This window comes from Puccinia triticina, chromosome 18A (assembly GCF_026914185.1).
Source record: "Puccinia triticina chromosome 18A, complete sequence".
NCBI classification, from domain to species: Eukaryota; Fungi; Basidiomycota; class Pucciniomycetes; order Pucciniales; family Pucciniaceae; genus Puccinia; species Puccinia triticina.
The window spans coordinates 1,633,750-1,660,699 of record NC_070575.1 but is presented as its reverse complement, the minus strand read 5'-3'; the positions used below and the strand labels follow the sequence as shown (position 1 = coordinate 1,660,699).

At 46.8% G+C, this 26,950-nt stretch overlaps 6 protein-coding genes across 6 annotated transcripts; 3 read left to right on the top strand and 3 right to left on the bottom strand.

The window, feature by feature from the left end:
- Positions 1 to 4,976: 4,976 nt before the first annotated feature.
- PtA15_18A215 (uncharacterized protein) lies at positions 4,977 to 5,842 on the bottom strand (the record flags this gene model as incomplete). The annotated part of the gene is made up of 5 exons (XM_053164732.1): positions 4,977 to 5,010; positions 5,133 to 5,329; positions 5,397 to 5,447; positions 5,534 to 5,661; positions 5,758 to 5,842. 5 exons carry the CDS (start codon positions 5,840 to 5,842, stop codon positions 4,977 to 4,979), a joined length of 495 nt encoding a protein of 164 aa, XP_053028712.1.
- A 1,716-nt stretch (positions 5,843 to 7,558) lies between these two features.
- On the top strand, positions 7,559 to 8,663 carry PtA15_18A214 (uncharacterized protein; the record flags this gene model as incomplete). Its single annotated transcript, XM_053164731.1, has 6 exons — positions 7,559 to 7,625; positions 7,700 to 7,836; positions 7,913 to 7,963; positions 8,035 to 8,240; positions 8,328 to 8,403; positions 8,478 to 8,663. The coding sequence occupies 6 exons, from the start codon at positions 7,559 to 7,561 to the stop codon at positions 8,661 to 8,663; spliced, it is 723 nt and encodes a 240-aa protein (XP_053028711.1).
- A 2,726-nt stretch (positions 8,664 to 11,389) lies between these two features.
- On the top strand, positions 11,390 to 12,719 carry PtA15_18A213 (uncharacterized protein; the record flags this gene model as incomplete). Its single annotated transcript, XM_053164730.1, has 5 exons — positions 11,390 to 11,468; positions 11,587 to 11,677; positions 11,784 to 11,847; positions 11,936 to 12,198; positions 12,284 to 12,719. 5 exons carry the CDS (start codon positions 11,390 to 11,392, stop codon positions 12,717 to 12,719), a joined length of 933 nt encoding a protein of 310 aa, XP_053028710.1.
- A 1,316-nt stretch (positions 12,720 to 14,035) lies between these two features.
- Positions 14,036 to 17,271, bottom strand: PtA15_18A212 (uncharacterized protein; the record flags this gene model as incomplete). The annotated part of the gene is made up of 9 exons (XM_053164729.1): positions 14,036 to 14,174; positions 14,248 to 14,343; positions 14,420 to 14,541; positions 14,629 to 15,013; positions 15,080 to 16,215; positions 16,285 to 16,355; positions 16,436 to 16,539; positions 16,641 to 16,833; positions 16,971 to 17,271. The coding sequence occupies 9 exons, from the start codon at positions 17,269 to 17,271 to the stop codon at positions 14,036 to 14,038; spliced, it is 2,547 nt and encodes an 848-aa protein (XP_053028709.1).
- Positions 17,272 to 21,862: 4,591 nt separating this feature from the next.
- On the bottom strand, positions 21,863 to 22,966 carry PtA15_18A211 (uncharacterized protein; the record flags this gene model as incomplete). The annotated part of the gene is made up of 2 exons (XM_053164728.1): positions 21,863 to 22,453; positions 22,532 to 22,966. 2 exons carry the CDS (start codon positions 22,964 to 22,966, stop codon positions 21,863 to 21,865), a joined length of 1,026 nt encoding a protein of 341 aa, XP_053028708.1.
- A 1,290-nt stretch (positions 22,967 to 24,256) lies between these two features.
- PtA15_18A210 (uncharacterized protein) lies at positions 24,257 to 26,927 on the top strand (the record flags this gene model as incomplete). Its single annotated transcript, XM_053164727.1, has 9 exons — positions 24,257 to 24,858; positions 25,045 to 25,441; positions 25,513 to 25,704; positions 25,766 to 25,832; positions 25,901 to 26,004; positions 26,071 to 26,232; positions 26,299 to 26,428; positions 26,500 to 26,747; positions 26,817 to 26,927. The coding sequence occupies 9 exons, from the start codon at positions 24,257 to 24,259 to the stop codon at positions 26,925 to 26,927; spliced, it is 2,013 nt and encodes a 670-aa protein (XP_053028707.1).
- Between the last annotated feature and the right edge of the window lie 23 nt (positions 26,928 to 26,950).

Sequence of the window (26,950 nt, the reverse complement as noted above, 5' to 3'; positions counted from 1 at the left end):
TTCAATATTCAAGGTCCTTCGAGTCTTACGAGCTGGTATGCCCCCTCCCTGACGGGCTTGGTGCACGGGGGCGTGTTGGATTCTAGTCTCTTCCTGCTGTCCTTTACGGTTTACGGTCACGGTGCGCCCGGGTGCGATGCGCAACAAGTGCGCAATGACGTCAAGAGAGCCGCGCGTGCTCATACTCCATTTTTAGAGCAGTTGACCGTCCTCTTAGGACCCTGTTGACCGTCCGGCAATCTTTCCCTTCCTCATCTCGACCATCACTCTTCAACCGCGACAACTCAACTTTTTCCATCGTCGTGTCCGCGGTCTGTTCGTCGAGGTCCTCAGTCTAGGCCAGCTGTTTACAGGTTCTTATTTCTTTATCTTTTCCATTTCTCTCTTGACCGTTGTATTCCAGAATCCTGATCACCTCTATTTTATTATTAGCCTGAAAGTCCTAGTTTATATTGTTGGTTCTGGTGTCTATTGTTCTCATCCTTGATCTTAGTTCCTGTTTTTATTAGGTAAAACCATTTCTATTGTATTTCTTTATTTCTTATTGTTTTTACTAAAAATAAAAAAAAATTATTAGCCAAATCTTCTCACATTATAAGACCAACTGTGTGTTTAGCTCAGTGGTATAAGAGCAGCTCTCATGAATGTAGAAGGTCGTGGGTTCAAATCCCACAACACACAATTCTTTTCACCTGAGTAATTTCAACAACCGGTTGATCCTGCTCATCCTCAAGCTAGCTGGGTGTCAAACAGGATATGTATTTACCAGAGAGTCCGTGCTCTCATTTCATAATTACTTTCTGCAAAGTTGGGCTATAGAGTTGGTAGCGGTCTTGAGGTTTATTTGCTGTGTGTAATTTCTAAGGACATACATGTATCAGTACATAAAAAAAATAGAAGCCTCAGCAGTAGCATGTTGAGCTGATCTGGAGCAAGAAAAAAAAAGTTTATCACAGAATGAGAGAGGTACAAGGGGAAAAGTGAAAAGTGGGGTAAAAATTGTATTCTCCGTGCGCCAGAAAGGGGAGGTGCGGTATAAGTCCCGCCCGCCAAGGGCTGTCAGAGGCTTGCTTTGCAAGTCACACGCCCGCAACAGCGAGGGACTTTGTTAAGTTCAATCAAAGTCCGCTGCCAACCAAGCCGTAGGTGCAGGGGGGGCTTATGACTAACAACAAGATTCTCATGTGAGACCGGGCTTATGACTAACAACAATATTCTCACGTGAGACCGGTTTTATGACTAACAACAAGATTCTTGTGTGAGAGAATCTCAAAAATACCCGTAGCATTTCATCTTTGTCACTTATAAAATATTCAAGCCACTTTCCGCAGTCCTTACTTTATCTCAGCTGAGCGCTAGCATCTTAGCTCCAACCCTACATAGGTGGCTTCCCCCAAGTTTTCTCATTTTTTTTCTGTCTCTTTTTGAAAATAGTGACTTCTTGAAGACTTGTGCAACTTTTACAGTTTTATCTCTCACTTAAATTAAATCTTTCTTAAAGCCACAACTCCCTTTCCCATGAGCAGCAAAGCATCTCAACTTTGGATATATTTTGGGGCGCAAGGGCAATTAATTCCCAAAATTCTGAATAAACAGTTTGTTTCAGAACAATAGAAGCTTCAAACCATCAAGACAAACAAACTATTCAAAAATTGAGTTCTGCAGGTGGTGATGACATTTTCTGCCACCAAACTTTTCAGATTCTCTCAGGCCAAATTTCCTGATTAGTCCCAAGTCCTCTTCCTGTGGGAGAGATCTCAATGCTATGTATCTCATTTTCAACCAGGCTGAATGGGTGCCCCCTTGGCCACAGCAAGGACAAGGAATTTGGTACATTTAGAACTTTGTGTGTATTGAATTTAACACAAGTCCTGTAGCATTGAGATCTCTCCCTGCGGGAGAGATCTCAGTGCTATGCATCACTCCCAGGCCAAATGGGTGCCCCCTGGCCGCTTCAGGGACGAGGGCTTAGATACATTTGAGCAGAAATAGGCTCGGCAAGGAGGAGCCCGAAACCTTATACACTTTGTGTCTCAGTCCGTGCTGTTAATTTAGCTGTGTTCAAAGTTCAACCAACAACAAATTCCAACAATGATTCAAAGGTTTCATTATTCTGAGTGGGAGTTGATTGTAAGGTGTTTTAAGGAAGTTGGATTGGTGGTTGTCCAAGGTCAAAACTTGCAGGGATGATATCTCTTTGCAACGGTTGAATTGTCGACTCACTCTACGTCGCTGGACTTGATGATATATATATTGAAAAAATTGAAAGCCTCTCTCCTTTTTCTTCCCTTGCCCTTCCAGGATTAATTGCTGATGATGACAAGTTGGAGGAACTTAGAAAAGCCGCTGATGCAGTCAAGCAGCGCACCCGGAACCAGCAATGGCCCTACAAGTTGAGCTCTGCCACGTGGCTTCTAAAGAACATGCATTAAAATCATTGACTTGACCAAATGATCATGAGACTGACCTGCAGTGTTGCGTTTGTCTTACTTTTCTAGAAGCACCGTGGGCAAACAGTTTCCCCCTTGGAATGATGAGCTTGCTCCATCTTATGCCTCTCAAATGACTTTTTGGAAGCTTCAGAAACCTTAGTGATGAAACTATGTAGTCCCAGGCACCTCTGTTTGAAATGAAAGGAGACAAGGACTAATTATCACACAGAAGATACCCATGGATGACTTCCCGTGTGTGAGCCTAAGTCTCTTTAGTGACAGCAGGACACAAGAAAAGGGGGGGCAATATTTGGATTTCCTTGGATAAAGAAAATACAGATATAAGAGAGAGAGAAACTAAGCAGATTCAAGATAAGCAGATATTCAAGGTTATTCTGGTGGGTACTAACTTCCACTGGCAATGCTACCTCCTTAAGGGAGTGCTGCCAAGCTGTGCTAGAGAGTGCTACAGCCTCCTCTCACCAAAGAAACATGGAGGGCTTCTGGATTAGAAAAGTTTAATCCAGCCACAATTTTTTAGCTTCCTTCTGGATAGTCAAGGTTCTTTAAAGGGAAACCTATGTGGTTTGTTTCTTACAAAAACCACAGAAAAAGAAGGATATAAAGCAGCAGAATCCTTTGGTTGATGATATCAAAACAGGTGCAGACCTGTGATCAAAGATGGGGCAAAGGCCAGCAAAAGAAGAGCAATCAAGTAGAAACATAGCTGTACCTTTGAGATAAACAAGGTTCAGTGAAAAAGGTTACTCTGTCAATATGGAAGGAGTAGAGCTGCAAAGAAATGGTAAGTTGTAACTAGGGTTAAAATTGCATGAGGAAACAGAATATGAATTCAAAACAAGGTTATCTCTTAAGATGAAAAAGATATGAAGCAATTTATTGTCAGAGCGGGTCTCTAGAGTGACACCGCCGTGAATATAAACCTTAGGGATAACTAAGGTTTGGCTGATCTCAGCTGTCACAGCTATCTAGCTGGAGCTCAACTTCGCCGCGTAGGCGCAAGGAGGGAAGCCGCACCTTCTTCAGAAGGGGCTGGTTGAGCGGATACAACCTGAGTTCAAGAACTCGTGGAGATGTCCTATCTAGGATGAGAGAGATAAAAGAAGAAGATCTGACTTACTGAGTCGGAGCGCGGGGAGTTGAAGAGGAAGTTGGATAGAAGAAAAGGTGGATCAGAAAAGCCCCAATTGTTGTAAGTCGGCGTTGAGAGTCAAATACAACAACAAAGGTGGGCTTGGTAACGGATCTGGGGGCTATTCCTGGTAGGAACAGTCCCTGATACTTATACCCCAGCTATGCTGGGTTAACTTGTGGTTTGATGTGCATCAGCACTCTACAATCTATCCACCTGGGAATCTTATTAGAAGATGCCCAGGTATTGCTCACTCACTTACTTGAGGTCGGTGAGCCTAATGTCATGCTTCACTTGGGCTGGCCTGCCCACTCGGGGGCGACACCTGAGTGCGCTCCCTAGTTGGAGGGGTTGCTTGGGTGCAGGCCGCTCTCACTCGCAGCGGCCCGTAATCTGTCGCCGTCTGCGCTGTCTTGACTAGAAGACTGCTGACATTTATTCATAATAAAGTAGAAAAGGGGCAGACTTTAGGCCAGCTGCGCTGGCTCTAAGGCTGAAACCGTGGGCTAAAAAGCCAGATCTGTCAGGCCAGGTTAAACCTTACTGGCTGGTGAGAACTTGATCTCAATCACTTATCACCAGCCAGTAAGGTTTAGATCTGTGAAATTTTAGTCTGTAAGGGGGGCGTAGATCCTACGGGAAGTCTTCCAATGTACTCATCTCCAATCTCAAGGTGATTTCTCTGGTCCATGAATGGCAGCTATTTTCAGGCTCATTACTCCATCAGATAAGCATGTCCACTTTGAGATTATTTGTATTCAGAATCAAGAGGTTTGTTGTGCAATTAAAAATATCAAAAAAAACACATCCAACATTCAATGAAGGTAAATAGGTACAGAAAAATGTATATATAAGTTACAGGAATACATCACTAGTTAAGTCAACTGGATAACTAAAGATTCAGATATCATCCCCCATGATGAGAGGCTATAGATAGAGCACTGTGAATTTTGAACTTCAGAAAAAACAAAATGCATGTAGTGGTAGCACAAATAATGAATATTTCAAAACTACAGAAAGGCTCAACTTGATGTCTGAGGAATTATTGAGAGCAGGGTTTGATGTGATGTATTTCTTTTGCTTTTCTGGGGAAGCTACATCTACTGGGACTTTATTAGAGCCTCCCCCCTTGCTCAGCACATTAATGCATTCTTCTTCAGATTTACACTTGAGTCCTGGTAGGTTCTGGAGAAATTTGTCTGTGTTGATTCCGCTCTGTGAAGCTAGGGCAATCATGTTATAGCTATCTTTAACATCACATTGAAAACACTTCTTGAGAGCCTAAATCCTTGCGTGAATTCCAAGATTTCAAGGGATCAATTTCCTATTGAATTTGAGAAGATTATGGCAAAGCTCAAGGAAGGATTGACCCACATTTGCCAAAGAAGCTTCTATTGCTGGAGCATCTGACTCCAGGCGATGAATCTGAAGGTTCACAAATGATGTGACACTTTATCAGAATAAATCATGGCAAAACAGGGGGAAAAGCGTAAGAATCCGCAATCTTCTCTATAGTATCTCACAAATGGGAAAAGGAACATGCTTACGTTTCCAATTCTCTGATCGCTCGATTATGTTTCCTTGTGTCATCACTCCGTAAACCCATCCACACGGAGTCGTAAAGTTGTCTTGAGGTTTTAAGAAATGCCAATTTGTCTGGCCCGTCTGCTCTTGATGCCTTGAATCTTTTGAACGCAAACCCTGACGGCGAGTTTTGTCTATCCTTGGTAAAATCTATAGACGACTTCTCAGAGTCAACCCCAATTCAACAAAAAATTTGACCTTAGTAATATGTGCCGAATTTGACTTACATATTTAATGCCTTCAAAGAATAAGTCCGGAATAGGTGGAATAGACTTGGACTGAGGTGCCATTGCGGGTATAGTGAAAAACAGTCAGCCTTCTCGCAACATTTTGAGCTAGTCCATAGATTTGATTAGAATCTTACGCCATCTTGAATGCAAGCAATATTTGGGTTTGCTCTCAATTGTTTTGGAAGTTTCAACGGGTCCACAAGGAAGCATGCTTTTTGGTTGGGTGGTTTGGTTACATTTTGTCCAGGATTCCTGCCCGGCTCTGTTGATTGGTAGTTTGTTCGCAGACAGTTAGAGATATGCCGCATATAATTTCTTTATCCAGTCCAAAAATATTTTTTAAAGCACATGGAAATACCTTGTCCAAAACACCCTAAAACTACAAGCCCCACCACCGAAAGGCCCAACAGCCATTTCAGTGTTTGAGTGCACCGCGTGGCCATTGCTTTCAGGTCTTGGACAGCAAATGTTAAAGTAATCCGAGGCGGCTGTGAAACATGGAGAACTAGAGGATAAGAGTGGAATAATGCCCTACAGCCCATGAAGACGTTCGCGAAAGCATGTCGTTGGTTTATGACTTGCAACCTGATTCATAGAACCTTCAGCATGAATGTATATGGCAATGGGCCAACGTTCATAAAATGTTGATATAAACGCTTGTATAGAGAATTAAAATTCAATCTTTCATCCTGAGGTTACCAAACGGTGTCGGTATGAATAAAAATGAAATGGACAATAAACGCTCATGGCAACAAAGTTTGTATGTATTTGCCCACAGTTTACACATCCTTGGACCCGCGGCGCATCGCATACTGTGAGGGAGAGCTACAATTCAGTCATTCAGGCCATGAAATCCTTGTCCAGGGTTATTGCAATGAAACACCATGCCCGATCCCAGTTGTATGCACTCAGAATTTTGCTTCAGGAAATTCACGCCTAACCTATAGCTCGCTCTTCTGCGAGCTCATCAGAACTTGGCACACGCACGCAGTGGCATATGTTTCGAACCATGAGAGCACAACAAAAAATCCAACTCCCAGTACTAGGGACTCGGCGCTGTGGTATAATACCATTTGGTTTATCGTAGCGAGCGGAGCATTCAAAAACATGAATGAATGAATGAAAAAGGTAAAGAGAGCAACTTGAATTAAATCGGATACGTTAGGTACAGTGATTTCCGTACCGAGAAATAAAATAAGAGAATGTCGAAAGGTAAGTGGAGAAGCAACCCGGGCCATGACAACTGAAACCAAACGCTTTCTCCTTGGATCCCGGATAAGATTAATGTAAATAATCGTGTTCAGTTTAGGCACGGTGCAAACATCGAGAATGTAAACAGCGTTGCACCTGTATCCATTATATCTGCCAACATATAAGCGTCGGATATGTACATCCCAGTTAATCTGGGATGCGCTCAACTGATTCAAAATTGGTTGCGCGCACCCAATCTGCATCCGAGCTGAACTCGGGGGACAACAACCCGAGGGCTTCGTCACCCGAGTCAAAGTTGGTGAATTTGATACTCAGTTGCATCGGTTCCCAACCACCGATGATCTGAAAACTCGGTTGATGCGGCCACCGAGCTGTCATTAATCGGTCGTTGGACACCGATTTTGCATCGGTCAGCCTCTACCCGAAAGAAGAAAGGCTCGGGGGGTCAACTGCCAATGTTACCTCGGATGCGCGCAACCAATTTTAAATCGGTTGCGTGCCTCCCAGATTAACTGGGATCGACACATCTGAGGCTTATATGTATGTTGGCAGTGTGCATGCATTGTGAACCATTGAGTGATGGCACCAACGCATTCCTTGGAAGCGTTTTTAAAACCAGTCTCTGGATCCCTGCACGGCGACAATTCAAATTTTGGATGTAATTCAGAAAGGAACGCAAGACGACCTTGTTGTGAGCGCAGCCTACTCTCCACGCTGATGAAATCTTGGGCACTATATCTTTCCAACTTACATTATTGGGCTTACAGCTAAGCAGTAATCCTACTTCGTTCTTCTTCGGCGTGCTCTTAATGGTTTAATCCTTCAGTCAACAACTCAGATAATTTACAAAGCAACTTGGGCCGCTGGGTGAGAAAATAAATCAAGCTACAAACTCGTTTGCTTTTTGCATCTTCCCTGCTAACTTCTTTACCATTGGATAGAACAGGATGATTTTACATTACACCACACTTTCTCTGAGCCTATTTACTATAGTCTTCGCCATACCATCCCCGGGTGAGTATGTTTCACCTCACAAGAAAAACAGTCAGGTGCTAATGAGAGTCTACAACCAACTGAATTCCAAATAGCACCGAACCCAACCCCTAGCATTCAAGTGGCCGAATCCGACGACCTATCAATTTTCAACGCCAAGCCATGTTTTATTTTGGGATCAGGCAAAGTTCCATTCAAACCAAATCTTGAAGTAGCTTGCATGGACGATGGGGTAAGGTGGTTTTCTCAAAATTTAAACTCAAAAAGTACAACAGTCTTACATCCTTCAATTTTATTCCTCTATTCAGATAAGGATGATCCCTCCCATACCAGAGTTATCATACAAGGGCATCAAATACGTGGGCGCAATGCAATATCACATTTTTCCACGTATCAGTGCTAATATACCTGTTGCTGATTGGTTATATAGTCGGCCGTACATTATCGACCAAACATTGTCACAACCCCAGTGATGTCTGCTTTTGAGATCTTTACTATTGACAGTCAAAAAAGAGTTCCCGAGCAAATCACTTTCTTGACCAACGCTCGAGAGCTGTATATCGCCATGGACATTGCGATAAGGAGCCTAGGGAACACATTACCACATGCAGGAGGTCACACGCGGAACTGCAGAGCGTTTGTTCAAATTTTCCCTACGCAGAATTGCTTCAAAATGAAGTCTATTGAACCCCCCTCCCGTTGGATTCTTTGTCATTATAACAGGGTAGTCAAAGTTCTTGACTTCCAGATTGCAAGGCTGGAAGCGCGGATCCCGGCGATTGAAAAGGCCCTAGAAACCGTGAATTCACTCGATCTAAAAACTCGCACTATCAGGTTGAAGGAATTACTGACATTTCCTATCAAAACCGCCAGATGTTGAAATATTGCGCCAATTGCAGTGTGAAAGAACGATTTGATATTATCATGCTAGCTAGTCAAAGCGGGATCATTGTCGACCGATTTCTGGATGGTCTTGATAAGATCGGATGCCTCACAAAAGCGCAATGTGATGAAGAGAAGAAACAGCTCCAGAGTGTCAAAAAGCCGGCCGCACGTTAAAATGTGGGATCAAATAAGTGGTAGTTGATTCCTACCACAACTTTGTACTCACTAATTAATAGCTTTTTTTTCTTGTGCACTACGAATCATAATATTTATCCATATCTTTTTGTTGCCCTGGTCATGGTAAAATGCGTTCATCAATAATTCAATCCTACTCTTCCAGAAAATAAAACTGAAAGTACAATCACTGTTGAGACAGTTCTCCTATATAGAATGGAGTGACATGATAGGCCGCAGGCAGAGTGATTTTTATTTGACCGCTGAAAAACTCACTCGTCAAAAAACCAGTGGCTTGGAAGTGGACTAGGAATATATTGTCAAAAAGATAAATACATAAATTATCTTGCCAAAAGAGCTACAAATTAGTCTGAAAATTAACAAAAGGGCATAAGATGTGCAAGAGTTTTAATATTTTATTTGACCATTTCAATTTGTATTCAAAGGGTGGGAATTAATTCTAAATTACCAAATCCATTCTGTCTCAACCCAGAAAAAAGCTCAAGCTCTTCTGCTTTTTCCCCAACATCATCAATGTGCTCAAGGGCTTTGTTAACCACAGAGATAATACCATCAATATTTTTGAGGATGCGGTCTGCGCAATGAATAGCCTTGTCCACGCGACCAAATGCTTTGACTGCGTGGACCTTGTTGGCCGCTGAACGCCAGTGCTTTTTGGCATTCATTCGGTCTGGTGATTTGGGAGATTCTGAGATAGCGTGTGGTGCTATACTTGGATTGTGCAGTGACTTGGATAAATTTCCATCAGAATCATTGGCTGATGTGAAGGGTATTGCATCCAAATTGTTGGCCTCAGCAGATGTGCTGGCTTGATCCTCTGATGGCCCCTGAACCAACTTCATTTTTCCCTTGGAGGACTTGTTTGAGATTGGATCCCCCGATACTTTTAGTTGCTTGAAACTCTTGGTCATCCTCCACCAAAACATGAGGATTTGGTCTGGTAGAGGTATCAAGGTTTCTTCTCTTGACGAAGCTTCTTCCGACAAAAGCTTTATTTTATGCCGGTTCCAATACAACTTCTGCCAAAGAATCCCTGGAGGTGTGGAGTTTTCTTTTTTTGATGAAGCGCTGGTCCCTAGCAATTTGACTTTGTTCAAGTTGGAATATAGTGTCTCCCAACGGCTTCCTGGCGTCTTGCTATTACTTCCATCCACCATCATCATATTGGGAGAAGCTGCGACGTGATTGACATGCGCCTGCTCTTCTTGCTTTTCCTGAGATGAGGCACCTGTTTGAGATGACGCCTTGGGAGCCTGCAGGCAGTAATTACTCTCTGGAAGCTCTTCAGGATCTGAAATCCTTGTACGAGGTCTCTTTGTAGGCCTAGCCTGCGTTGGGTTTTCATCTCCCGTAGATTCGTGCTTGAAACAATTTGGAAGATCAATCTGTGGTAATTTATAATCCTGGCGAAGCTGAGGAGAGATCAAGTTTCAATCTTCGAAGCTCAAATTGATTAATATTTTGGTACCACCAGAGGAGAATTACCTGGGGGGCTGACTGATGAGGCTGATCAGCACAAACATCGATCCAATTGCTGAACCCACCACTGGCGGAAGTTGACGAAGCAGAGCTGTTTGATGTGGTAGATCCATGTACGGATTGAAGCAATCAGTCTGATTTTCTTTGTGATCAAGGCATGTCCTTTCACTCACAGATAATCTTTACTTGGCAAGTTCCATGACGAGTAGGTGTGTAAACTGGCCGGTGCTCCCATGAATTGATTGCCATGAAATGTTTGCTCTGGGTGACTGGATTCAGTATAAGGCCGGAGTATGGCTGGCCTGGCCTGAACAGAAGACAAAAAGAGCTGTATGGCCAGAGACCATTGAAGCATAAGTACTCCTAGATTGCGAAGTCTGGAAGATGCTGAGTGCATGTCAAAATGATACTCTGGGTAGGTATATTAAGGATTACGGATAGTAATGGCCGGGTTTTATGGCTTGGAGAGGGATGGAAGCAGCCGAAGATATGATGAATGTTTTCTGTATCCAAGTCAATGGCACATGCAAACCAATTTGTCCTTTGTCGCAGAATATATCTCTACACCAGCAGGTTCTTGTCACTGAGGGTGAAAGAACAGCCTCCTTTAGCCTTACGCTCAACGTTAGAAGTTTCCAACTTTATACAATAAGCTCAGTACGGCCACACTTCCTTCGTGGCCATTGGCGATGTTTCCGTCTGAGGCTTCTTGCACTAGCACAATGCGAGGTATGTCGCAGAGAGAAAACAAGTAAGATCCAACCTTAAAACGCTGGGTGAGAGCATGGAGGATGAATGTTTGCGCGAGTGTGGCGGTTTCTGCTGGTCTCCATCGTCAAACCAGTCTGGGCATGGGGCTTCGAGGGTGAAAACTAGGCGGAGATGTCGTCGCTGGACTCTGCTCTTGGGTCTCACCGGGGGCTTGCTCGGCAGGTGCCAAGGAAGTGAAAGAAAGTCCGCGGATCGCCTTACCTAAACGAACTTGTGGATTTCACATGCCCGAAGATGTGTATGCGTACTGTGCTTGCTACCTCCTCAGCTGATGCTGTCGGGTTATGAGTCATGTACACATCTGACCTCATCGGACCGTCGGCCGTCTTTCTTCTGTTTACCGCAGCGAGCAGAAATAGGCTCTGCAAGGAGGAGCCCGAAACCTTGTACACTTGTCTCAGTCCGTGCTGTTAATTTAGCCGTCTTCGAAGTTCAACCAACGACGAATTCCAACGATGATTCAAAGGTTTCATTATTCTGAGTGGGAGTCGATCGTAAGGTGTTTTAAGGAAGTCGGATTGGTGGTTGTCCAAGGTCAGAACTTGCAGGGATGATATCTCTTTGCATTGTCGACTCACTCTGTGTCGCTGGACTTGATGATGTATTAAAAAAATTGAAAGCCTCTCTCCTTTTTCGTCCCTTGCCCTTCCAGGATTAATTGCTGATGATGACCAGTTGGAGGAACTTAGAAAAGCCGCTGATGCAGTCGAGCAGCGCACCCGGAACCAGCAGTGGCCCTACAAGTTGAGCTCTGCCACGTGACTTCTAAAGAACATGCATTAAAATCATTGACTTGACCAAATGATCATGAGACTGACCTGCAGTGTTGCGTTTGTCTTACTTTTCTAGACGCACCGTGGGCAAACAGTTTCCCCCTTGGAATGATGAGTCCTCAGACGTATGGGGTGTTCAAGTGCGAATTTCCTCAACCGAGTTAACCAGCTATCCAGCCCTTTCAGCCGGGTGCTGAACAGCTTGTTTCCGCCTTTCATCCATCACAGCATATCATGCATCCCACACTTGAACAGCCCGCCTTCGCGGCGTTTTACTTCTCCCATTCAATGCTTGAACTTACCGGTCATTTGACTGACATGTCACCCGGCGAGCACACCATTGCTGGTCTCCACAACTTGCTCGTTGAGCCTCGCGACCACCATTTTGCGCTGAACTGGCATAGGGACACGATCAAGTCGAGCGTTGACGAGGAGGAAGAACGTCGGAGGCTGTCCTCCAAAGCCAAGTATGGCGGCGTTCAATGGAATGTGTATGTAAATTATTGTTGCTTGGCCTATTCGCTTGATTCAACGTTCCCACTGAGACGCGGTTTCTCTGCATCCTCACCTACACAGGGCTTTGTACCATGACGAGTGTTTATTTGTAGTTCCCGGCTCTCACTTGCGCACCCGAACGCCCATAGAGCGCCGAATTACTACTCAGGCCACGCCGGGTGATGTGGGCAAGATGCCGAACGAGGTTTGTGCCGCGCTGGCGCCCGGCGAGGCTGTCTTCTACGACCCTGAAATTCTCCATCGAGGGACGTACAATCCCACGTCGAAGCGACGCACGCTTCATGGGGCCCACCTTGACGGCCGAGCAGACATCAGCCGGGCCGGAGGCTTCCTCCAACACTTTAAGCCTTGTGGAATGTACTATGCCGACCCAATGTTTCTAAGCACTCTTCCTGTCGACAGCCCTTGCGCAAAGCAGATGGTCATTCAAAGCCTTGAATGGGCTGCTCGTGCTGCTGACTCAGGTTACAACAAATGTGTTCAGGAAGATATTTGATCAGCTTCCCGCTCTTGGACAGCCATAATTCTAGAAAATATATCGACCCAGTTGCTCGGCTGTCTCGCTTTTTGCCTGGTCGCGGTAATCCATCAACCGAACTGGTTTGCCTGCAATCCTATGATGTGCTAGTGCCAATCTTCAAATTACTTCTCAGATACACTGGTCTTACCCATGAGTGGGCAACATCACCAACAATGTGTCAAGGTAAAATGCATAATGGCAACAAAAATCTTCGTTACCCAATGTGGAGTAATGAATTTTCTGAGGTGCACTACACTCGCCTCCAACATGCCCTCCAGCAATTCGCCCGACCGCCGACAAAGAACCGTCCCCGGTGAGTAGGACTGAGGTGTTCTGCAAGGATAAACCTTCCCGGAAGCAAGTATAACTTGTACCTGCTGATTGGGGAAGAGCGGGTACAAGGTTGGCCCGGGCGCCGGCAGGCGACCCGCTTGCTCGCGATGTCTTCTTCAGTGAGAAGGGTCCAGTTTGTTGTGACCTCTGGCCATTCTCGCCGGAAGGAATAGGTACATAGTGGGTTAAGTTGGTAACGGCTAAATAAGGATTGACCTGTTTATGCACTTCGAATTGTTGCGAATTTCGGCTACGGGCACAAAGACTCATGTACACTCGCCAAACGGGGTTTTATGTGCATCCCGTCCCAGGCGAGTCGGGAGAAGCAGAGGAGAAACACACAGGCTGCATCCCGAGGACCATGATCAAAAGACGCCTCAGATTTCGATGGTGCAGCGATTCTGAGGGCGAAGTACATAAGTGTCATCTAGAGTACTCACCGGCAATGATCCAAGACATCTATTCTTATTGATTACAAATTGTTCAAGAGCACAAGTCGCAGACAGCGCAAATCAACCTGATGGATACCAACAGCCCCCACCACCGTAGAAGATAGTACATATCCCGAAAAGTCTTGCGATGTGTTTGGTCTCACAATGAGTTCTTGAATAATCATTCATCACAGTGGATGGTGGATCATAATATGTATGTACAGAGACGACCGAAGCTACGTAAGCGATAGCAAAGCCGACATCCCTCCGGATTGGAGATAGAAGTGCTGAGACTTTCTTCTTTTTTTCAGTCTGTATCCTGTGAGGATGGAATTTTGTAGGTATATATGATAATCATCACCTGCGATCGACTGGCGTATTAAAAAGAAAATCCTGAGCGTATATTCAACCCAAAATGGCATCCAAAATGAAAGTAAAATTTCAAGGAAACAGAAAAAAGACGAGGACTTCCTGGACAAAGCGCGCACAAACAAGATGAACGAGTATCACAAATTTGATTGATAATGATCATTGTGAAGGTTCTAGATCTAAGTCAACAATTCGGACCACCTCATCTTCACCCCCACTTGCTAGTCGGAATTTTCCAGCCTTCAACATCTGAGGCGAGAATGAGAGTATGTTGACAGGCCCCGCATGATGAATTGACCTGATCAAACCAATAGAAAACATGCTCTAAGTTCTTTGCGAACAACAAAAAACTCATTAAAATAACAACATACGTGAGTTCGACACCTCCAATGCGCTCCCATCCATTAGCTTTTATGCTGGTATACAGTGATATGACTCCATCTTCTAGACCAATCGCCAGTAACATCCTGAGCCCGTCACAAAGTAGTTAGCTGAGTCGGACAAATTATAAGAATCGATAAGCTATCCTCCAAAAGCTCTTACTTGTTTTGCTGTGAAAGATGAGGGGAAATAGCACAAGATTTGACGGGCTGGTCGCATTTGATTACGTCAGCTACATCCCATGAAGAATCATTGTTCTGGTCTGTCTGAGTCCAAGTTTTCACCTGAAGGTAAAGTCACGAGTGGGATGGGTTTTAACACATGAGCATTATAGATGATGGATGCTCAAGCTTTTCACAATCTTGACGTACTGATTTATCCCTGGACCCTGTGACGAACATGTTGCTAGGTGAGGTTGCCCAACATGCATCCCAAATGACACGCGCGTGCGCTTTCTCCATGCGCTGATTGATTACAAAGCCATCGGACGAGGGAACCCTACTCCAAATCGTCCAGGATCTATCTCTGCTCACACTTAGCAGTTTAGAGGCGTCAGTATTGAATGCCAATCGTGTGACAGTCAATTGGTGCCCTTCCAGCACGCCAGGTTGGATAGGGCTGAAGTCATCAGCTGAATTCAGCCGTATGCTGGCAGTCTGGGATGAGTTGGCGTGACAGGCAGACGCGATGATTCGACCGCAGTAGGATGTTGTGATGGCGGAGAGTTCGGAAGGATGGCCGTAGATCTTGTCGATCCTATTGTAGAAGAAAGTAAGTCAATGCGCGGTATTCTCAATCTCTTCCTTTTCTCATATGGCTTACTCTGGCCACAGCGTATGAGATAATAATTGATCTTCAAATGGGGGACATGATTGTTGACCACCAGCGTCCTGTTGTTCTTGCTCATCTTTTTCGGTATCGTCAACGCGGTTACTCAGCCCCAAAGGAGGAACAGTAGCTCTTTGTGGACGTGTATAAGTCTTCTTCTCGAAGGGTATCTTTGTCGTGCCCAGTTCCTCGGTCAATCTTAAAAAGTCACTAGTCATGTCAAAGACTCGGATAACCTTCTCTTCCGAAATGCTGACGAATCTGCTTCGGCGATCACCCATGAAGCTCACTCCAAAGAGGTTATGTCCGTGCGCTTGGGGGCGGCATATCTCATGCCAGCTAGGATTGGTTGGTGTTTCAACTTGAGAATTCCTCCAAAAGCCCCACAATCGTGTGGTTTGATCGTCAGAGCAGCTTGCTAGATATTCACCTTCTTTTTCCCAATCCAGCCCGGTCACGGCAGAGTAATGGCCTGTGGGCGCCACCTGAGGTTCCCATACGGCTTTATCTACTTTGCACCAGCGGTGCCACGATCGAGTCCATCCTGAAGCCAATACAGTCTCCGTTTGATCATCGGGACTGACGAAGTAGTGGGCACCAAAAAGTCCTAGATTTGTTGAAGTTGCTAATTCACCAAAGCGCTCAACGTTGAGCCAAATATTATCAAATTCTTCAGAGGGTCGCCACATGATCATGGAGCGGTCTGATGACGTCGAGAGGAGCTGCAACAAGCCAGACTGATTAATGCACCAATGAACATTGGTGACCCAGCTTTCATGACCGTAAAGAATTGCGTCAGAAACAAAGTTCCAAGGCGTGTTTTTGATCGGGTATCGTTTCATTTCAACCGTTTGGCGCTTCGTATCATGAGCGGTTATTTGACCTTCTTCTTTGAGCGTCTGTGTTAAGTCGTCTAGAGTTTGAAAGGGATCATCTGTTGTTGGATTGCTGACTGGATTTAGGGGCCGCTGGGCGATTGGTTGATCCTGCTGATCGCACCTCCAAATCCGAATGAAATTGTCTTGTGATCCGGAGACCAAAAGCAAAGTGCTGGGTTGTTTTGGGTCCAGTGTGAAGTCGAGGCATCTAACCCAGTCGGTATGACCTGGCAAACGGAGGCAAAAAGAAAACTGAAGCAGCCTTGCATCAGAGGCGCTCAATTCTGCTATGTAGCATCCAGTGCATAATCGTGTACTTACCAACAGGGATGGTAGAGCAAGTGAGTAAACGGCCACCTTGTTATCAGTACCCGCCAAAGCCAATAACAGGTCTGTGAGATGATAACATTGATGGCGCACAATTATGTAGTCAGGAGTCAGATCTCGAAGGCTTTTTTGAATTATTACTTACGGGTCGATTGATCAGGTAGAAAAGCTAAAGCCGCATCTAGCGCTATTTGGTTTCCCAGCTGAATGGTCTGAAGGGCTTCGACCGGCTCTGTTGCACCAATCGGACTAATTCAAAAACAACGATCCAGATTTTCTGAGTTGGATCCTCACAAGATTTTACACGGAGAAGATTGAGGTAAAGTTGTGGAAAAAGCAATGACACACACCTACCAATTGGGGAAGTGATCGAGATCTTCCAGCTAGTAAAGCATCCGTCAGAAGCACCTGCAACGATCAGATACTCTTCTGCTGAGGCTGAACAGCGTTGTTGCTCATTGCGATCAGGTAGCCGGATGCATGATAGACATGAAATTGATTGTTTGTGGCCCGCGAGATGTGCTACGGTTTGCCACTGGCCTTCTAGCAAATTTCAAGCGACATGGATCAATGATAAATTTGGGTACAAGAGCACATCATCAACATTAAATCAAAACAACAGCGGCATCTACGCTGAAGCGGAGACCGACATTGGAGATCGACAGACCAAAACCACTTACCGCCATCAGGCGCCCATACTAAAATTGTACCATTCAAATCCCCACTGACAAATCCCGACGAATGTTCTCCCAAGTTCTTGATAGCTGTTACGCATGTTTTGTGTCCTTTTAAAAGTTTCAAGGGTGGGTATCGATGTCGATTTGCACAATTCCATATCGCTATTTGTTGGCCCGTCCCAAAGACGACCTCGGCTGATTGCTTTGATCTGACCAGGGTGGAACAGGATGAGAATCGGTTGGCTGGTGCGGCGCAAAGTAACGAGTTCACCTCGATGGCTGTCTTGGTACCATCTCTCGACATGGTAGGCTCGAAGTATCTTGAGTTTACGGCTGTTCTCCACAAGCCGGCGAAGACCACGCGCCCGTGCTATCCACTTCAACAGTCTTGTGCGGGATATCCGGCAGCCAATCCGAAATATCTGGTGAAGGGCCACGGATCACACCACATATCCGAGATCCGATGCGGCCACACCTGCAGATATGGACGGATATCTCGATATCCGCGGCCCAACATTCTTACAACTTTGGCACATCTTTTGTTGACAATATTTATATGCACTCACCACCCAAAAAAAGAAGGCAATGAGTGCACATTGCCATGCTGAAATATATATATAACAACATTTGTAAACACAGCAAATCCTTCTGAAACTTTTGTTGTATATTTTTCTTATATATTCTCAACTTTGAACCTAAAAAGATCATATATGCTTTTTTCTACCTTCTACCTTGAAGAATCCCAAAGGTGTGCAGTTTCTAATAAGATATGTAATTATTTATGGACCTAAATTAAAAACTCAGTTGAATTAGGATTCTGGCTCCCAGGAGGTTGCTTACACCACCTTGGCCATTTTGAATGTGGGTCTTGCAGCTTCTTGTGAGTCAGAAATACAATCCCCCTCTTGGAAGGGAAGTTGGAATAGAGTTCTAACTCTCTTTTTCTCTTTTCTTTTTTCTTTTGGGTCATGCTAAATGCACACCAAATTTTTCCTACGTGCGCGCCAAAAAGCCATACACAGGTGTGTATGCCATTGGGTTTTGGCGTGCAGGGAAAAGTACGCCAAGACACCCCGGCAAGCTGGTAAAATTCCAGCTCGCCAAGAGAAATTTATATCTCTATGTGAGATGAATTTGTACCAGCTCTCTGGGAGGAATACATACCTCCCGGCGAGGTGAATTTGTAAACCAGCTTGCCAAGGGTATTCTTCCCGGCGAGCTTGCCAAAGCCCAGCTCGCCAAGAGCAATGTATTCTTCTTGGTAAGATGGTACAAATCCATCTTGCCGAGCGTTTTGTATTCCTCTCGGCGAGCCAGTCAAATTCCATCTCTCCAAGAGGTATGTATTCCTCTTGGCGAGCTGGTCGAAGTCCATCTCGCCGAGAGGTATGTATTCCTCTCGGCGAGCTGAAGTTTGGGGAATTGGTGTCCCCAGTCCCGTACGCCAATTATGCAGGCTTACGGGACTGAGGACCGGGTTTCTTGGCGTACGTGTCTCTGCCCGCCAAACATGATGGCGTACACACTTGTCTACGCCCTTTATGGCGTGCGCGTAGTAAAAACTTGAATGTGAGTGCAACATCCGATGAACAGAGGTTGTACTTCCAACCAATGGGTGTACAACCTCCATTTGATGAGGGTACAGCCTCTATCTGATGGGGGTACAACCTCCATTTGATGGAGGTCCAAATGGAGGTCATACCTCTTTTTGAATCAAAATGTAGTTTGCACTTCATCAGCGAGGCCAAATAAAGGCCGAGTGAATTTGGACGATCGTCCAAAGTCGCTTTTAGCATAGAGGTGCACCTAGGCTAGAACTCGCGGGGTACCCGGCCGTTTTAGGGTTGTCCCGTGACCCAAACCCAGCGGGAATGGACATGATATACCTGTGAAGCCCTGGTCCATGTTCCAGGGTTACAGCGCGCCCGGAAGTGTAAACAAGGCGTCCGGCACCCCATAACCTCCTGGACCCTCCTGGACCGGACAGGGTAATACCCGCTGGGATCAGGTAGGGGTTACAGCGCTGCAACCTCCACCCAAAGGATCTTACTTGGATGAGTTTCCAAAGTCACCTGGCCTGTTTCAGCCATTTTTTACACAAAAGCATTTATCTAATTTCAAAGAGGAAATGAATTTATGATAGAAAAACAACAACTAAGCAGTAAAACTGATTTGAGAAAACACATTATCAACAATTTTATTTTCAATACAAGAAGAGTATTATATATATATATATATATATATATATATGAAGTGTGTTATCAAATCTTTTATGGTACCTCCATTTGGATAAAATACAACAACTAAATGGGGATTTCAGAATGATAAACCCTGAAGATAGGTTCCTACATATGGGGCTAATGCACTTTCCAAGGATTTTAAACCAATGACAGTGTACTCCAGGGCATGAGTTTTAAACCACACCAAAAAATATTTTCATCATAATAATCAGTTAAAATTTCTTCTTGATTTTTTTATTACATGGTTTCAACTTCTGTGACAACTGAATTAAGCTTTTGTAAGAGGGTTAAACTTCTGTAAAAAACTTCTGGAACAACAAGGTTAATAATCTGTAATAACTAGGTTAGCCATGTGAAATGCCTTGGTATTAACAATGTATTGAACATGGCAATGTGTGCACATTGCCTTCCTTTTGGGGGTGGTGACTCTATTTTCAATAAATGTGCATTATACTCTTGGTAAACAGCAAACCCTGATGAAGTTTCTTGCAGTGAGGTGGCAGCTGGGGTTTTACAAAGTTAGTGTTGGGGCAATACCGCTAAAATCTGACCCAAAATGCATGTAGCATTAACAGTGATCTACTCTGCAGAACTAAGATACTACATTTGGCGCAGCTGACCCGGCGTACTGTACTAGCACTGCACCAACACATCTGCTGCACCGCTTTCTGCCAAGACAGCTTATGTGGGTTGAAAAGAATAACTGTTTTTGGCTGGGACATCAGCTGCCACATGATCTCTAAGGTAGATTGGGAGGCGGGCTTTGGCTTTTGGGTTTTTCAAGAGGAATCTCAGCTCCAGTGATTGATGTTTGAGCTTGAGAAGCCTCAAGCTGTGTTTCAGTTGCTGTTGTGGTTCAGTGAACCTTCTGCACAAATTCAAGTATGCTGGAGCTTTCTCATTAGGGGGTTCATGTCATTGTAAGGATGATTTTGAAATCAGCCACCAAAACCTGCAGATGCAGCTTTTGAAAATCCTGAGAAAGCTAAAAAGTTTGGTTGGGTAGCTCCCCTTTGGAAGCAATCTGCCATGCATAAACCTTACTCACAGGTGCATGAGCAGACAAAATCAGCATTCCTTTTTTTGCAACGTGAACCTCCCTATTGATGTCATATGAGCCCCAAATTATATAAGCAAGAATCATGCTGGGGAACAGGATTTTGTTTAGTCACACATGGTCTCCCCTGATTAGGGCATTCAGATTTGTTGGCTAAATTTTCAGGTTAAGGAAGCCTGGGTTTTGTAAAAACCCCAGGGAAGGAAGGAAAGGTACCACGTGACTACACAATTGTAGCGGGCATCAACTCTCCCCCAGAGAGGTATAACACCAGGCCATAACAGGTTTGTGGGCAGGTTAGCTGACCTAGGCTAACTTACCCGGGGAACCACATAGGTTGGGTCCTTTTCAGGCTAACTTACCTGAAAAATTCCCTGGCCTGAGAGCATCTGCATTGTTTCATTTGTGGATTAAGGAGGGATTAGCATGCCATAACTAATCCTCATTGGCAACCACACCACTGGCACCAGTTCCAAGTTAATTGGATTAAATTCCTCCTGAGAGTACAATTTGGACTAAGCAAGATTAATGGCATGTCCCCTTGCAGCTCCTTGCTAATCCTGGGAGTAAGTGCTGCGTGAAATCACTGCTCTCCACCCAAGAGTATGCACCAAACAAAGCTGATATAAGCTTTAGGTGCAAACAGAATTACTACACCACGGCCCATGAATGCAACAAAACATTTTGAAAACCAATTATGTAGATTGGGTTTCAAAACAGTTTTTTTAATTCAGTTTGGACATCCTGAAGAACAAGTTGGACCATCCAGTTTCAGATATTTTTGAATTATTTTTGGAACCACTGGAGGTGGTTTTGAAAATATCTTGAAAATTGAATTGGTTTGGAAACCATTTGGGTTCTCTTTGTCTCAGGGCACAGTCTTTGAAATCTTTTTGCTAACAGAATTGGTGACCAAACCAGATTCCAACCAATTCAGTTCCAGAAACCGCAATGCAACCAAAAAAGTCTTCCAACACACCTTCACAACCTTTAGTGCACTCGTGGTCTGCATTGGAAATTAAATCTTGCCAATTTGGTTTTCAAGCCCGCTAATCCGGAATGACCAATCCAACCAAAGCAGATGCTCTGAAGCTTGATTTCAGGTTTTACTAAATTTAGCAAGCCTAAACCTGAAATCAAGCCTGAGGTTTGCTGACCCGGTGTTAGCCAACATGATTACCGGCCGGGTTAAAGGTCCCAAAAATTGTCAACTTAACCCAACAAATGGGAGTGCTCTTAGGGACTTCGCATGGAGTTATGTAACGGAAAAAAGTGAATTGATAGGAAAGGCATCCAATCTATACACATAAAGCCTGGATTAGTTGTGTGTGATACTTGAGGCTGAAATGACTACTGCTGATGTTTGAAAGCTTTCTATATAAAAAAAACTACTGATAAAAGGTGATAAAAGTAGTGTTCAATGCCCTCAGCGGCTTCCTGATTCATTGGAATCTAAATTTTGCAATCAAGACAGTAGATGGTCAAATAGAGATAATTAGTCCGTCGAATAGCATGTGTCTCGGCGTTTTCCAGTCGAAAGGTCGGCAGCGTTTGTAAAGAGATGTGAACGATGTGATTTGGGTTGGCTTTTCGTACGGCTACAACTGGAACTGGGCAGCATGTCTGACGAGCGCTCCGTTCACCACAAAGTCTGATCCGTGTGAGATCGATTTTGCCACACACCACATGAACCACAGATCTGCCGCATCAATGATTCCCTCGAGGTCCACATTTTCCAATAACTCGATCAGGAATTCCATGTAGAAATCAGCCCAAGTGGCAGCGCTCTGCACCGCGGGTAAACTTGCTGCTTCGGCTTTCTCCAAAGCTTCCCCCACCTTTTTCATGATTATTTGACGGGGTGTTAGAGCCTGGATCGCCTGGAATTGTACCGCAAGCTTTCGCCACCTGGCTTGGGCGATGCCTTTAAACTCCGCCGAGTTTTTTACAAGAAAATCCCCCATCTGTTTTGCTATACCTTTACGGTCTTTGAAAGCCGACATCGCCTGGACTGTGACCGCAAGATCGCGCCACCTGGACTTGGAGATGACTGGCGCCCCCGTCGAGCTTCCTGCTGTAACGCTTTCAGACCGTATCTTCCCCGAACGACGGCCGCCTGACGATGAAGTATTCGGAAGTTCGTTCCGCAAACTAGCGCAATCAAATACAGATTGATCACTGCTGCTGGACTGAGAATGGATGGAGATGGATTGTTCAACACCCGCTTAACATTTTTCCTATCCATGTGATGTATAAAGCTAACTCACCGGCTGAGGTTCATGCGTGCTGGCGAGTTTCCCCTCGAACCTCTTGTTTGTCAGTTTCCTCGCCCTATCCATCGCTTCAACGTCTTCAATTTCAAAGCCGCGTTTTTTCCTGATCCTGGAGCCAGTTCCCCGCGATAGATGGGATACGGATGTTTTATGATCGATTTTGCTTGCGGATCCATCAGTCCATCCTTTCTGCAAACTTGAGTCGGTGGCAGTTTGCCTCGATGATGGCGGAGGTCGCTGTAGCTTCTCAGACAGATCGGTCGCTAATTCGGCTTGGCCTGGCGCCAGCTGGGTTCCCGCCGTGGAGGATTTGGTTCGGATTGCAGCGCTCTGCGGAGGAAGTTCAGGGTGCAGGGCCAAGCATTGTGCCGTACGGAATGCCCCCAGAACGAAAGTAACGGCAAGGAGCACTTGAACCATTCGCAACATTTCTATAACGGGTAGATTAAGTTAGACGTGGATGGCCTCTGCAGAAGCAAAATGTAGGCAGGATGGAGTGCAACAATGGTACTACTACTGAAGATGGCTTAGCCTACGCTTATATAAGATTCTCGAGGAACTCGTGCCTTTCAACCCCACATGGGCACCTGCAGAAATCCTTACAAAGAAAGAAAGTCAAAGAAGATTTTTTTTCCCCGGACGCAAGTTTCATGACAAAAAATGTTTTAGTGAAGGTATTGGTTAAGATTTTTTCAAACCCTTCGAAACCTGCTTACATATCACCACTGTAATATAACTGAAAGATGGTAGTATGCAGGCTAGTGTGCACTAAATGTGTATGTTGTCCGGATCATAAGGGATGTTCCACCCGACTGCCGTAGAGCCGGCCGACTCCCCGACCGTCCCGTCCCTGTTTCACAGCCGCTGTATCAGCCCTCTTCAAATTATCAATCTCAGGCCCGTTTCCTGATGCTGATGATACAAACCTCGTAAGGATTTCAACTACTCACAAAAGCTTTGGAAACGACTCTAAATTCATGTGTAACATTTCGAGGAAAGTGTTACCCTCAGCATGTACCACTAGTAAAGACAGATGTTGAAGTTGGCGATATGAACTGCCCATTTTACTGTCCATATTCAGCTTGCTCAAACACGGGGCTCCGCCGCCTGAGTTAACCGGAACATAATAGTGTCCGACAAGGCTACCAATCCATCCATCCCGTGTTTGGCCGCCGTACCCATTGCAGGGATATCTAGCCATGTGTCATCTGCTATACATAGGATGGGGGAAGCTGTTTTGATATGTACCTAACCCAGCACGGGAAAACGATGGCAATTGTCTCTTTCAAGCCGAACTGATCAAAGGCATTGTCGTGTGTGTTGCAAGGAAGCTGCAAATGGTGTTCTTGAAGTTTACCAAAGTGCGTTAGATGCACACCCCCATGAGGGGTGATCCCGTCCACGTCTCTCCGTCAGAAGCTGGCGCGCCACTGTGATCAGGTGTTGCTTTTGGCTTGCTGATGGCCTGAAGTGGCATGATGACTGTGAGCAGGCTTCAGTAGGGTGGCTGCAACTGGTGGTGAATTTGTGCGATTCAGCTTCTTTCTCTGGGGCCAAGGTGTATTTGAATCGACTCGGGGTGAGTCCCCGAACCCAGCCTTTACATCCCCAGGGGGTGTTCGGGGAGGAGATACGTGTGTGCATGTATGCGCGCCCTCGTCCTCCTCCTCCATATTTATTTGTTTCTCCAAACGGTTCTCGCGGAAAGGGCCTCGGACGATGGAAGACGACAGCAACAGCACGGCCAATGGACAAGCGACGCCGAGGCCGAGGCCGACGAGCCAGGAACCCCCCGCAGCGCCGAGCGACACCGGAGCAGCAGGCCAAGATGAAAAGCAGCACGACACCTTCGACTCGCTCAACATCCTCTCCGAACTAGCAAGCTCAGCAGTCAGCCAGCAGCAGCACGACCATCCCCAAGAACAAGAACAGCAGCAGCTGAACTCGATCTCAGACAACGCATTCCAAGCCCTCCTCCTCGCATCGCTCTCAGACCAGTTCCCCACCCACGCCTCCTCATCATCCTCAAGCTCATCCCATGCATCCCACAAGCAGCCCGCCCCCTCCACCCAACACACCGCGCCCACCGCGCCCGCCGCCCACGCCCAGCAGCTCATGAGCCAGCACCAGCACGCCCAGGACCTGCTGTCGGCCCTCTCCGCCCTCCAGACGACCGCCGACGCCGGCCAGCTGGACCCCCCCGGACCCCCACACGACATGTATCATCATCATCATCACCAGGAGCTGGACTTCGACGACCCCACCCTCTTCTCGCCGTTCGATGCCGACCAGGAGCAGATGGCCAGCCAGCAGCAGCCCGTGTCCCTCACCGAGCAGATCGACCTCCTCTTCGGCGCCCAGCCCCTCACCCCCCACCCGCCTCCGCCCTCGGCCGCCCCCGCCCCCCGCAAGGTCTTCGCCAACTCGTTCTCCTTCCAGCACCAGCAGAGCCAGCTCCTCCTCGACCAGCAGCAGCAGCAGCAGCAGCAGCAGCAACTGGGCCACAGCCAGCAGCAGCACCAAGACCTGCTCAGCCATCTCGACTCCCAGCTCGACCTCTACAGCCTCCCCGCCCTCGACGACCACGACGCCCACCATCACCAGTTCGACTTCCTGTTCGATAACGACTACCAGGCCCAACAGCAGCAGCAGCAGCAGCAGCAGCCCGAAAACGACCCCTACTATCTCCCCCACCAACCCGTCTACCAGCAGCAGCACGAAGACACCGACGATCTGCTCGCCAGACTCGACGAAGGCATCCGGAACACCCAGCAGGAAATCGCGCTCACCAAGCTCGACGCCGTCGTCGAGCACTCCCTGTCTCTGAACCAGGACTACCTGGAGCAGATCAAGAAGACCCTCGCCAACCTCGCCCTCCTGCACGCCAAAGCCCGCCACTTCCTCGTCCGTGCCCCCACACACATCCATCCCCATCTCTCTCTCTCTCTCTCTGACGTCTGTTTTTTTTTTTATAGACGGTCTCGAAGCAGTGTGTGGACGAGCTCGAGCAGCAGCAGCAGCAGCAGCAGCCGCAGCCGGGCCCGCTCGCGTCGTCGTCGAGGCTCCCCCCGCCGCCCGGATACGACCCGACGGCGGCGAACCTCGCGCTCGTCTCCGACCAGGTCTCGGCCATCTCGCTGCCCTGGTTCAAGCACAAGTTCGGCGTCGTCCGTCCCCCTCCCTCCTCCCACCCCTTGGTGCCAGAGTACTGATCCACGGCCTGTGCAGGACTTGCCCAGCTTCGACGACGCCCGCAAACGGGAGCAGTACAATGGGCTCCTCCACAACCAACCATGTGGATATCCTCTCTCTCTTTCCTCAAGGGATGTTCTGTCCTGACTCGTGTGTGTGTGGTGTTTTTAGGGCAGCCTCCTGAGCGGCGCAAGTTGGATGAGGAGGTGGCGGGGATGCTGCGTGTGCGCGGGGCGGAGAAGGGGACGATCGACTGGGCGCGCGTGGCGCTGAACGTGAGCCCATGGAGTTGAGGGGCCCAGAGGAGAGGGAATTGACGTTTTTGGCGTGTGTGTGTACAGTTCCCGGACCGCAAGCCGATCGAGTGCAAGATCCAGTGGACACAGAAGCAGGACCCGGCGCTCAACAAGGCCAAGTGGACGGCAGGGGAGATCGACCAGCTGTTCGAGATCGTGAAGAAGTTTGAGCACAAGCGCTGGGACCGGATCGCCCAGGAGCTCGGCGTGCGTCCCTCTCTCTGTGCTTATGCTGTGTTGAGTTGTGGGGTTGATGTGGGGGATGTTACGTAGACGGGGCGGACGGCGTCGGAGTGCGTGAAGCAGTTCCGGATCGTCACGCAGGAGAAGCGCGAGTGGACGGAGACGGATGATCTGTTGCTGAAGGAGGGTGTGTCGACGTACGGGCAGAACTGGCAAGCAGGTGCATATAATTTTTTTTGTGGGAGTTAGAGGGAGGGAGAGAGAGATTGACGGCGGGGATGTGTGTTGTAGTGGCGAACCACTGTGGGCGGTCGTCGAACCAGTGCATCAACCGGTGGAGCAAGACGCTGCGGCCGGACATCAAGAAGGGCAAGTGGGACCCTGTGGAGGACGAGGCGCTGAAGAGCGCGGTGGCGGCGTGCGGGATGGTGTGGAAGGACGTGGCGCCGCGGGTGCGGGGGCGGACGGATGCGCAGTGCCGGGAGCGCTGGTGCAACATCCTCGACCCGCGGATCGTCGTGGGCAACTGGAGCGCCGAGGTGAGGATGGCTGTCGATTTTTTTTTTTTGCTTGGGGATGGCCTGCTCAGGGTGTGGTTGGTTGTGCAGGAGGACTCGAAGATCCTGCGGATGCGCGATGTGGAGCGCAAGACGTGGAGCGAGATCAGCAAGAGCTTTGACGGGCGGCGGACGGACAACCACGTGAGTGCGGTCGAGTGATGAGTGTAGAGAGAGATTGCTGA